At 38.7% G+C, this 12,551-nt stretch overlaps 1 protein-coding gene across 4 annotated transcripts in view; it reads left to right on the plus strand.

The window, feature by feature from the left end:
* The window catches only part of GHDC (GH3 domain containing), a 69,194-nt gene that overhangs the window by 980 nt on the left and 55,663 nt on the right, over positions 1-12,551 (plus strand). For 3 of the 4 annotated variants that reach the window (XM_088442460.1, XM_088442464.1, XM_088442462.1), the window contains exons 2-6: positions 900-1,185; positions 2,146-2,342; positions 4,934-5,534; positions 5,715-5,898; positions 9,982-10,053. In XM_088442460.1, coding sequence (XP_088298586.1) covers positions 900-1,185; positions 2,146-2,342; positions 4,934-5,534; positions 5,715-5,898; positions 9,982-10,053 — 1,340 coding nt within the window. The remainder of the gene's footprint in view (positions 1-899; positions 1,186-2,145; positions 2,343-4,933; positions 5,535-5,714; positions 5,899-9,981; positions 10,054-12,551) is intronic. The other variant, XM_088442461.1, reaches the window with a different exon arrangement.

The raw sequence follows: 12,551 nt of genomic DNA on the forward strand, positions 1-12,551 counted from the left end.
GATTCATCCTCTAAGGTAGATACATATGGTATGCTATGCAAGGCTTCATATATGTAAACAATTTCATGGTGGTTTGGAATCTTTTCAACTATGCTGACTGTTTACATTCTGACAAATAATGATGCAAAACAAAAGGAGAGCAACTGCACTAGTTCATGACCTACCCTCCAGTTAAACTAAGCAATTACTTTATTACAAAAAATATATATATTCAACCGCTGGAGAGGTGCTACCTACTATGATTAGTAAATAGATATTACACATAAAAAAATATAGTAATATGGTGCACTGGTCACACAAATTTATTTAACGTATAACTTTTATTATTACTCTTAAAATTATATCCACAAGGAATGGTGAAATATTTGTGTAAAATGTAAATACTGTGTCAGGGGCTACTAGTAAAACCAAGGTGTTAGAGAGAAAATACTGAGTAATCTATTTATACACGACTAGTGTCTATTCTGCAATTATTAGTTACTTTAAATTCTATTACAACTGGCAACTGTTTTCATAACTGAGCTATATTTTACAATGTTTCAAAGTCTAGTTCCTACTATTCTAGAGTCCTCACGTGGATGACATCCAGTAAATATTCCAGTGTTACAACACCTTTGCTGAATGACATTTCTTCTCCATATATATATATATATATATATATATATATTGCAATAATTGTATGCACTTTATTTCCTATACTGTTATAATAAAATATATATATATCACTAAATCTGTATATAATCTGTGTTATTGAACATCTAGGTAAGGTTAACACTAAAAGTTATATTGTAAATAATTTGTGTGACCAGTGCACCATGTTACTATCTTTTTTTTCTGTGTGATATTAAATACTTAATGATATAATATATATTAATGTCTCCTATTTCTAACTCACACAGGCTTATTCATTTAGGATGGTTCATCTCTTGATTATAACTTTGGTCCTGGGGGCCTGTGTGAGTTTCCTGCTGGTTACTCTCTGGAAGGGCGAGCGAGTGAAAAGATGGATTGCTGGGCTGAAGCGCAGACGGTGCCTCAAGATTCTTTCGAAAAACAATCACAGGAATAATTTGGAACGTGACACAAAAAGTGCCCGTAGCATGCAGGAATCCTTACTACTGGAAACGCTGCACAAGCACCAGGACACAGAATATGGGCTGAAGAACAATTTCAAAAACTTAGAAGGTAAATGTCAGTGTTTTAGGTAAACTGTGATCCTTATCAGAGCAAATTATCTACAAAAGGTCTAAGCTTAACTTCAAACACTATTTTTTCTTTGTTTAACTAGCATATAGGAAAAATACTCTCAAGTAAGTTTCTTACAGAGAGGTAAAGCATTTTCTGGGTAGTTCTGAGAATGCAGCCTATCCATATCCAATAATTCAACTAAACTGTACTGTAACCCCTCCCCCCTGCCACACCTAGCAGAACCAAGGCACTCCCAAATACGTGTGGTGTGGTCATTTCCCTTGCTGGGGGATGCAGGAAAAGCATGGGATTCAAACAGTGTGATATCTAGAACCGTCCAGACCACCATGACTCTCCTAGTCCTGCCGCGCTTGCAGGATGATTGTTTATTAGGTAACAATTTTTCAAAAAAGTACTGCAAAAATGTTAAACCACCTAAACATTGTTGTTACATGTTCCCATTGAATTCATGATCTGTATTCCTATGAATATTGGGTCAACCCACATCTATTTATGGATACAGAAGTATTTTTTTTTCTTTTATAATTTTTGCATAGCAACATAATATTGTTTCAAAAAGTAAGAACAGAACTGTAGTGCTGTAACAGGTGAGGTACAAATCCAATATCGCGTTCATGAGACGAGCATTAAGATTGGTAAATATGCAATTCACAGTTACCATATCTGAAAGGTGTTTGTAGTACCTGTAGGAAGGATTGATGAGAGTCGCTCCCCAAAACAATATTGTTGACCATCTCTTTGACAATGGCAAGAGATTTTTTTCTTTTCTTACATTTCTATAATATAAGTTCTTGTAGCTATATATGGACAAATAAATGGTGGGCATCAGTATTCAATTTTTTACAAGATGTAACAAGAATGTTTTGTATCTTAGCTGAGTTGATACCACTCTACATACAAGTAAAGCTAAACACTCTTTTACTGTTTTCTGCTCAGGTGTATCCTCGTTTCAGAAGCTTCACCCTCTGACTCAGTACTGTGACTATAAAGACTATGTCCAACGCACATCGCAGGGAGAAGAGAACATATTGATCCTTGGAAGATCCTTTGCCCTGGTAGCAACTGCAGGCACTTCTGGAAACCCCATTATGGTCCCTATCAGTGCTCAGAGGCCCAATGATAGCTTCCAGCAGGTATCTGTGAGCCTACTATTGTGTTCTGATTTTGTGGCTACAGCATAGGACATGTCATCTGTTATAGTGGCACTAAGCGGTTGTACTTTTTGCTTATTTTAATATTGAATTAGTGATAGGAGATGTAAATTGTTAGCATGAAGGTTAGAAAGCCAAATGCTTTGTTTGATATATGGCACGTATAGGATAATTGTATGTAGAAATGAGTTTGTGTTATATATATATATATATATATATATATATATATATATATGTGTGTGCAGCTATACCCGGCACTCCTGTGATGTAAACGAATGCTCCGGTGCCATCCTGGGGCGAAAAACCCATACACATGATACCAAACTAGGCGACACTCAGGAGACTGCAATGAAGTATATGATAAAAATCCTTTATTCAGCCGACGTTTTCGGGAGCTACCCCGTCATCAGGGACAAGATACAGACAATAATGACATACATATACCATCACCAATCAGCATGTAAACCAACTCACCTGCAGAACGCCAGCAGAAGCCATCCTCCGGAGCGCGCTGGAAACGTGTCGCATCCGTATGACGTCATCGCCCAGCGACCGCAGTGTAAGCGGTCACGTGTTAATAATTTGAGGTTGCATAGCAACCTTCCGTACAAGGTAAATAGTAATAAAACACTTGTTAACAGACACCTATAACAGAGGAATTAAAAAACAACAACAAACACTCTTCTTGTAATTGACACGGCAAGTATGGGTCAATCCATATACATTATATTACATTCAAATCGCATCCCATATGGATTATATCGTAATGTGATCACAATGCAGTACAACCAAGAAGTGCCTATTAATATATTTGAATCGCATCCCATACAGGTCTATATCATAATATGATCACTTTGGCAATATAATCCTAAATATCATCAATATTTCTACTACAAAATATTCCAAAAATAGGACAAAGACCATGATGCATATGACAAACAAAAATGTACATATACAGCCTAAACTTTCAATATGTAGAGGGGCACAAAATATTGAAAAACCACTGCCAATAAACAATCGCCAATAAACAATCAAACACACAAATATACTAGAAGTCAAGCAACATGACATAGTACATAGGGACAAATAGTGATTTAAATGCAAGCCAATCTATAGTTTACATGCTGATTGGTGATGGTATATGTATATGTTTGTCATTATTGTCTGTATCTTGTCCCTGATGACGGGGTAGCTCCCGAAACGTCGGCTGAATAAAGGATTTTTATCATATACTTCATTGCAGACTCCTGAGTGCCGCCTAGTTAAAGTATAGGATATATATAATCTGCAATGTTGTATATGTCATGATGGTAATAGACACAAAGATGAATTTAGTGAAACACAAGCAACATGTAGTTGTACATGAAACAGAAATGACTGACAATGTGACTAGTACAATGTCCGGATGCAGGTCTGCTTTTGTAAGGTGAAGTAGTTGATTGGTGCCTGGAAAGGGTTTCTATTCATATGTAGTTCAGATCTCTTATTGTAAAGCAGACAATGCTCTAATTAAAGCAAAGCATAGGACACATACCAAGGGATATAGGTAGCAGTTAGATAAATTTATAAAAGGGCTTATGATGGAGGGAGTATTTCTAATGAAAGCTTACATATAAGAGAAGTTGTGTATTGTACGTAACTGCATTATGTTCTACATGTAAAGCTGTGACAGGTCTGTTCTTTCTCTAAAGAACAAAGAAATAAGCCAGCGCTGCTTCACTAATAGAAACCTGTAAATTGTATCACCTTAATTGTTAAAAAAAAATAAAAAAAAAATCACAAAGGTAAATTATTAATTGATAAACCACTTAATAACCACAATAGCAGTGATTAGAAAGTTCATCAAATAGACTCAATAATGGACTTAAAACTACTGTAAAGTGCATAGCTGCATGGATGTATAATATAAAGACAATCTTATGGGACTTTTATGGCTTTGAAAATGATGGGAACAGCCCAGTTCATGCATACGTTTTAAGTTGATTTATCCGGCTATGTGGTCCTGTATGAACTAGACTGTTACCATCATTCTCCAAGCCATAAAGTTATTTAGAATTGTCTCTATATGATGCTGAGCATCCATGCAGCTATGCCCTTTGCACTTCTGCTCCTTACATTCGTTTTTATTTAAGTCTTTATAATTAATTTCAGACTTATTGTATACCCCACTGATTGCCAGTCAGTACAACAGTGGTTGCTAAACTTTTTATTAAAATAATAATTGTTTTTTTTTATTTTATTACTCTAAAAAAAATTGTGATATTTATATTGATATTATTTTATTAAATATTGATTTATTTTGTCATGTTACCTGAGTGTTTTATAATTGTTTACAATTAAGGTGATATAATTGACAAGTTTCAATTAGTGAAGCCGCACTGGTCGTTTTCTTTCTGTTTTGTGCTTTGTAGAATAAACTTTTGCTACTTGCCAGCATCTGTGTTCCTCTATAGGACTGAGTCATTAGCTTTATATTATTAGTTTATTATGTAAGGTTTATTCATCATGGGGTGATTGTGCTATTGTGCTTTCTACTGTTCTTTCTGTGGCTGAAACCATGTCTCATGTCCTAGGGAACAGCCGTATATCTGGAAATAATACACAGCACTTTCCCTGGAGCTTTGGAGAAGATGGCCAAGTTTACACTTCCACCCAATGTCCGCCACACCGAGGCTGGGATTCCCATTATTAATTTTCCCCTTGCCTTTTCGAATTTCCTGAATCACCTGTACTCTTCTACAATTCCAGTCATTCCCACCATGTCTCATCATGATATACTTTACATACAGCTTCTTTTTGCCCTCAGGGATAGGGGCCTAAGTATGCTTGAAGCCAACTTCTCTTGGTTCCTTCGTTATGTCTTCTCAGTCTTAGAGGATTGTTGGGAGTCTCTGGTTACAGATATTCAGAAAGGTCGTCTCAGTTCAGAACTTAAGATTCCTCTGGACGTCAGAAAGCAGACAGAAGACCTTTTAGTTCCAGATGCTGCCCGAGCTTCAGAACTACGTGCTCAGTTCCAAAAAGGCTTTTGTGGGATAGCCAAGCGGGTGTGGCCAAAATTACAGGTGATCGTAGCTGTGGAGTCTGGGGGAAGTGACTTGGATAGACAGATTCTAAAGGATACTGTCTGTAAAGAAACTCCAGTATATTCCCCCATATACTGTGCGGCAGAAGGTATGGATATTTATTTGGTAATAAATATTTTTCCTGTCACTTCACTTACATTGTCTTGGTCTTCTCTCCTTAGAATCTTACTTTCAGCATATTCATTATGCTCACCTACACAGTATATTAGGTATACTCTTCCCTACTATTTCTCATATTTCCCATTTCTTAATATTACTGTCTCCTCAGGTCTCTGTGGTGTGAATCTTTGGCCTCTAGAAGATGTCCCGCAATATGTGTTGAATCCCCGCTGTGCGTTTTTTGAATTTATAGCTATGGACATGAATGAGTTGGAACAAACACTGAATGTTCAAGATGTTACAGCAGGGAAAGCCTATGAGCTGGTTATAACTAACAGAGATGGACTTTACCGGTAAGTGAACAATTTTCAAACTCTATATTAAAAATAGGAGAAAAATATCTTGTACTTTATAAACGTTGTTTCACATGGGGGTGTGCTTTACACTACCTCCTTGCCATAACAGATTGACAGTATTCTTATACTACTATATTACTATGACTCTGTGCTCTTTCTCACGTTTAGATGCTCAGATTAGCTGCTTTTGCCCTGATTTAAAATTGCCTACCAATGGCTACACAAGAAAGTATTGAGCTGCTTTTTGCACTCTGATGTTCTAATTGGCTACAGGTTTTTGAAGTCATGATCACTTTATCTCCTACATGCCTGTTTTGATGAATGCTTAGGTTAGCTGCCTGTAATTTTTGTTTATTTCTGAAAACTACTAAATTGGTACTAGACAATCTGTAAACACTTTAGAATTTCTGGATAAATGTAACCTTAAACGTGTTCAGACCTTTATCTAAGTCATAAGAAAATAGACGGAGAACCCAATAAGTCAAATCACAAACAAAATTATATACTTTCATTCATTTCCCCTGCTCACAAGACAGTGATTTGGGGTAATCGAGTTGCTATCTAAGCCAAGAAACCAAACCTCTTTGCACTGAGGAAAGGAGTAGTATAATACATCTGTGTCTTGGGAAGCGAAGAGACGATCTCACTCAAGATCCCCTTTAAAAAGTTATGATATCATCCCTTTAGAATTTACTTTTGTGCATTCCAAACAGTCTCTTACTCACAAAAAGGCATCCTTGATCTCAACCCATATCAAAGAAAATTCCTATGAAATTTATGTAAGGTGTTATTTGGTACCAACTAGACTCCAGAGGATGTTTGGCACAACTTATTCTCAGGGTTGGAGAGGCTGCAATGGTCTAGTCTGGTGGACCTGCCCTAAAGTACAGACCTAAATCCAATAGAAATGTTGTGTCAGGTCCTGAAGAGTGGTGTTCATGCAAGAAAGTGCAGCAACATCCATTACTTCAAGCAGTTCTATGAGGAGGAATAGGCTAACATTTATCCAAAGCCGTTCTGCCTTCTGATTACCTGATTAACTAAATATTTGAAGCCATTGCTGCTCCAGGAGGTCACACCATTGACTGAATCTTAGAGGTTCTCCTGTGTTTTCCCAAAAAATTGACATTGGATTGTTTTGACCATTGAATGAATGAGATATATTGAGTTCTCTTTAACTATTTTTATAGCTTAGATGAAGAAACGGACACAGTTAACATACAATTTTTTCAGTAATTGAGAAAATTCTGAAGGATTCACAGACTTTCTCGCACCATTGTAGGTCAGGCTTACATTTATGACTTAGGTATTCGCGTAAAGCATCTGATATTCTTGACTTCAACCACATTTGTATACCTAATACAATGAACTTAATTGGCCAATTACAAGAATGAGTAAAAATCAAATGGGTTAGTATGTTCGATTCAGTTCACAGTATTATTTTTAAAATGCAGTGGCATGCTTTCCACATTTTAATTGTCAATCAAAGGGTCATTTATTTTACATGCTACTTCCAATCTAACATTTTTTTGTTGTTGTATACTGGAAGTATTTCATTTGCAAGATCTGCATATATATAAGCCCGCTCCTACGATAAGCAATGCAGTCATTATGTTGACATTTACAATGTCTACAATCATAATGTCGACATTGAACTGAATTTGAAATGTCGACATTAAACATGTTCACATCTGCAGAATGTCAATAAGTGCAATAATGACCTTCTGCAAGGACTAGAGAGTTAGTTGTAGTCTGTGGCAGTGGAGGGTTAGCCTATGGGAGGGGAACGTTAGGGTTAGGCACAATGGGTAGGGTTAGGCTACGGGAGGGGAGGGTTACGGTTAGGCTGCGAGAGGGGGGGGTCATGGTTAGGCACTAGGGGAGGGTGAGGCTGCTGGAAGGGAGGGTCATGGTAAGGTGCTACCGGGAGGGGAGGGAAAGAGTTAAGCACTTCGGGGAGGGTTAGGAATGTTCACCCCTGGAAGTGCCACAGGATCAGACAGAAGTCACTGTCAGCTGACTGCCAGAACTGTAAGACACCACTGTAGCCGTTGGACCGCCCCAAACCAGGTGGACCACCAGGAATGTTTGTCGACTTTTCATCAGTGCCGACATGATGAATGATGATGTAATTTCCTTACAGCGTCGTCTGAGGTTGATGCTATGTGTTACTATGTGTTACTTACCAGTCCCGCCCAGAGCCGGCCCTAGGCATAGGCATTATAAGCCATTGCCTAGGGGCAACTGGAATGCCCAGGGACATCCGACGGCTCTAATGCCGCCCCCACTCGGCGCACCACCCCCGCCTGCCACTGCCCAGTGGCATAACCACGGTGGGTGCAGGGTGCGGTTGCTATGGGGCCTGGTGGCTTAAGGGGCCCGCCGGCCCAACGTTCGCACCCCCTACACCCTCCATTTGCCGGGCGCTCGCTGAGTGTGTGTTACCAGTGGGCGCCCGGCTCCTTCTCTCCTCTCTACTCCCAGCGCCAGCGGCAGCCGGAGGAAGGAGCTCACTCCTGAGCTCGGCTTCCAGGTCCCGCGATGCACTATGGGAGTGACATCATGACGTCACCCCCACAGTTCCGAGGAACGGGTGCCGGGGATGGACAGCAGCAGGCACTGGAGCGGGGTTTAAGGTAAGTATCATATAGGGGCACTACAGCGGCCTTACTACTGGGGGCATCATATGGGGGCACTACAGGGGCCCTTACTACTGGGGGCATTGCTGGGTAAGTTTTCCTTGGCAAAGCCTTGCTTGATCTGGACAATATGAAGAATTAGGGGGGTATCCAATAAAATGCGATTTTTCCGCTATTCTCCTGATAATTTCTTTTTCACAAATTTTGTTTTCATCGTTTTTGCAGTATCCAATTGCAAGCGAGCTTCTGTAAAGATCTCCTGAATAGAGACCAATCGTGCGATTGTGGTTTGGGAACTTATCGCACTATTTAAGGGATATTCGGACTTACTCCTTGCACCATTTTGGCCAGCATGTTTCCACTGCTGCATACAGAGTTCCCAACATAGCATAATTTTCACTGAAAAAGTTTTTTCCCACTTTACTATATTCACTGTATGGGATATATTTACTAAAGTGAGAGTTTTTAGAAGTGGAGATGTTGTCCATAGCAACCAATCAGATTCTACTTAACATTTAACTTGCACCTTCTAGAAGATAATAGCTAGAATATGATTGGTTTCTATGGGCAACATCTCCACTTCTAAAAACTCTCACTTTAGTAAATTTACCCCTATGTGTTTTCTTGCAAAATAAATGTTCTATTTAATTTGGGGGTGCATAAAAATGGGTGTAAGTATATATTTGGATAATTTTAAGACAATTTAAAAAAAAACATCAAAATACACCTCGAACACCCACCTGCAATCTTAAATACACCTATCCCACTCATACAGCACCCCCATATACCTGTCCCACATCAAATAACCCATTTATCTGCACTTTTTCACACCAAAAATGAAATGTCATTATTGGTCAAATTAAGTTAATTAAAAAATATTTTTTTCCTAATAAGTCATTTAATATTCCGATGTCTGTCAGTATTTTCAGGTCATTAAGTAAGGTGTCCCAGTAGTTCTGCACCAAGTCCTGAAATTTGTAGCCAAAAATAGCGGTTTTGCACAACTTATCACCTGCTCAGAGGTGGTGAAAAGAAATTGTTTATTAAAACTAGCCCAAACCCCAACAAAATTCTCGCTTGCTTGTAATTGGATAGTTTTCCGCGAAAAGGCAGCTTTTTACTATGGAGATTTCTTTTCTGGAGAAATTTTTTTCGCGAAATGCAAGTAATAGGATAGGGAGAAATGTTCTCTCACGAAAATTGTACCACGTGGCTGCGGGTTTACGGGAGAAAACAGGTTATCGCATCTAATTCTATACTCCCCTTAGCAGGTTGTGAGACATGGTAAGTAATGTGTTGGGTTGTTAGGGAAAGAACCTGTGTCGTTTTTCGAGAGGTGAGGAAGGTGTAAAGTATAACTGGTTAATAAGATATAAGTTACAATTAGTAATTTTGTCAGTAACATTGTACTTCCCTTGAAGATAAATGTGATTCTTTCCAGGTACCAGCTTGGCGATGTTGTACAAGTTACAGGCTTTCACAATCAAAGTCCCATAGTGGAGTTTCTATACAGGTATGTACTATACCAATGCTTTTTGAGGTGTTTGAACAATTAATTAGCTGAGTTATGGGGTAGTCTCGGTACTTCTACCGCACTGTTGGATGTTAACTCAGTCCCAGTTAAAGGATGTGGTCAGTCCCATATTCAGATGTGTACTGAGAAAGAAAAACAAACAAACATAGTGGGCTTAATTCTGAGTTTAGAGGAAAGCTTAAAGGAGCAAGTAACTGTGCACCTTGGCAAAACCATGTTGCACTGCAGGTGGGGAGATAGAAAATGATTAGAGAGATGTAGATGTGAGAGAGGCGTGTCCAAACTCAAATCTAAATTACAGTGTAAAACTAAATCTGTCCAGCATTTGTGGGCTATATGTAAAAGCAGCTGGTATTTACCCTACATGCATGCAAAAAAATGTATTTGCATGCCTGCACTGCAATGTGCTGTGTCCAGGTGCAGTAACTTGCTCTTTTTTACTTTACTCCCAACCTAGAATCAGGCCTAATGTGCACTGTTGCACTAACCAATTCTTGGTGCAAAATGTGCCTTATGTAATCATACACCGTTACACAACAGTGGATGCTTAGTATCTTGGAGTCTTTCTGTTCTATGGTCCTTGATGAGTTTCAGGATCTCAGAGAAGGATTATATAGAATAAAACATTTTGTGTACCAAAGAAACAAGTGTGGATGCTCTTGATTCTCGTTTATGGATATTACTCACCTTGTGTGTCTTGAACATGAGCATTGGATATTAATTTAATATCCCAATGTCCATCAATATTTTCAGGATTTTGAAGTTGTTGCGATGTCCACCAGCAATAATATAAGACAGGGAAAATGACCCTTTGGTATATAGATAATTTTCTGTGATAGGTGATCTACTCCAGTAAGAAGGGATGCAAAGTGTAAATGTTTATTAATAAAAAAGAAATGGTGTAATTAGGAATAATATACAAATTATATTCCAATGATAAAAATGAGACCAATAATATGCAGTATGAAAAAATATATAAAAATAAAAGAACCAAAAAAAGCCAGGAAAGGTGGTAAATGGAAATTGGGTCAAAGTCCTCTAAGTTGTGCTATGCATATTGCAGAACACTGTCCATTTCAACAGTGTATAAATGTTGATCTGTGTTTTTCTTTTTTGTCTTGCATTCTGCAAGTATTTTTTGGGCATGTCACCATGGAGGTTAAAAAACCCAAAAACCTTAACCACACTACACTTATTTGGAGTCGGGAGTAAATCCAACTATATTGTGCAATCCTATACTTTGGCTAAACCATGTTGTACTGCGTCAGGAGGGTGGAGTTGGGGGGTGGGATGCTTGGATTAGGAGTGTGGACACATTTTAGTTAAATTCTAAACCTCAAGCAGTTCCTTTCTGCTTTAGATTTGGTTAGTTTCTTATATATGGAATAAAAGGAAGTAGCGCTGGTAGACAAATATTAAAAAAAAAATATTATACCACAATATAAGGTTATGTAGTAATTATAAAACACGGAAAAGTACCAATGGAACTAATTGGGTATGTAGTTGCAATGAAAAATAATAGTAATGAATGAACTGCTAAAAAGGACAGGATGGTGACAATAAGTTCTTCAGTGTGTCATTTCTGACATGTATCAGTCCAGGTGATGAATGTAAACGGTAATAAAAAATTAAAATAGAAAATAAAATCTCACCCAGTCTGAAAAGGGTCTGCAATGTCCAGTCCGATTAATGTTAAATGTATTCCTGTAGTGCGCTATGTGTGCGGCACAAGGGAGTGAGGATAGGAGCTGTTGGAGTGTATAGATTGATTTAGAGGGTACCGTGGTGTAATTCCCACTCTGGTCCCGTGGCTCACCTCAGCCTGAATCAGCTTCTTTTGATGTAAGGGTGGAGAGGTTGACTTACCGACGACCCGCCGTCTTGCGCCAAGCAATAACTGAGACGAGACCATGCAACTTTTTGGGCAACTAAATCGGTCACAGCTTTATTTCAACATAACACAACTTACAACCAGTCGCTGGGCAAAGAAAAGAAAAGCGGTGCACAGGGCTCTCATGATGTTATACCCCCTGGGGCATGCTGGGCCCAACCACGTTGACCAGCAACTACGCCCCCTACCAATCTTCACCTGGGGTGTGCCCAGCCCAACCTTGTAGACACGTGACCACGCCCCCTACGTTTTTGGGACCAGCTACCATGCGCATACCACCCTCACTTGGTGCGCAGTCCGTATGGCCCATGCCACATTTTGCTGGAACTAGGTGTGCAGCCTACTAATTGGTGAATATGCGAGGCATTCTGACCATGCCTTGTGCACCGTTCTTTCCCCATGTACAATACTGTTATAATAAAAGTATAAAACACAAAAATCACAAAAGCTTACTGTAAAGAGAGAACAACCACTCCGTTTCTTTATTTCAATTTTTTTTTTATATAATTCCAAACAAGAATATATTCAATGATACACAGAAAACAAAACCTCACCCCCCCCCATCACCATCACTTATTGGGGTTCC

This window comes from Taudactylus pleione, unplaced genomic scaffold (assembly GCF_031769625.1).
Source record: "Taudactylus pleione unplaced genomic scaffold, aTauple2 ptg000018l, whole genome shotgun sequence".
Taxonomy (NCBI): Eukaryota; Metazoa; Chordata; class Amphibia; order Anura; family Myobatrachidae; genus Taudactylus; species Taudactylus pleione.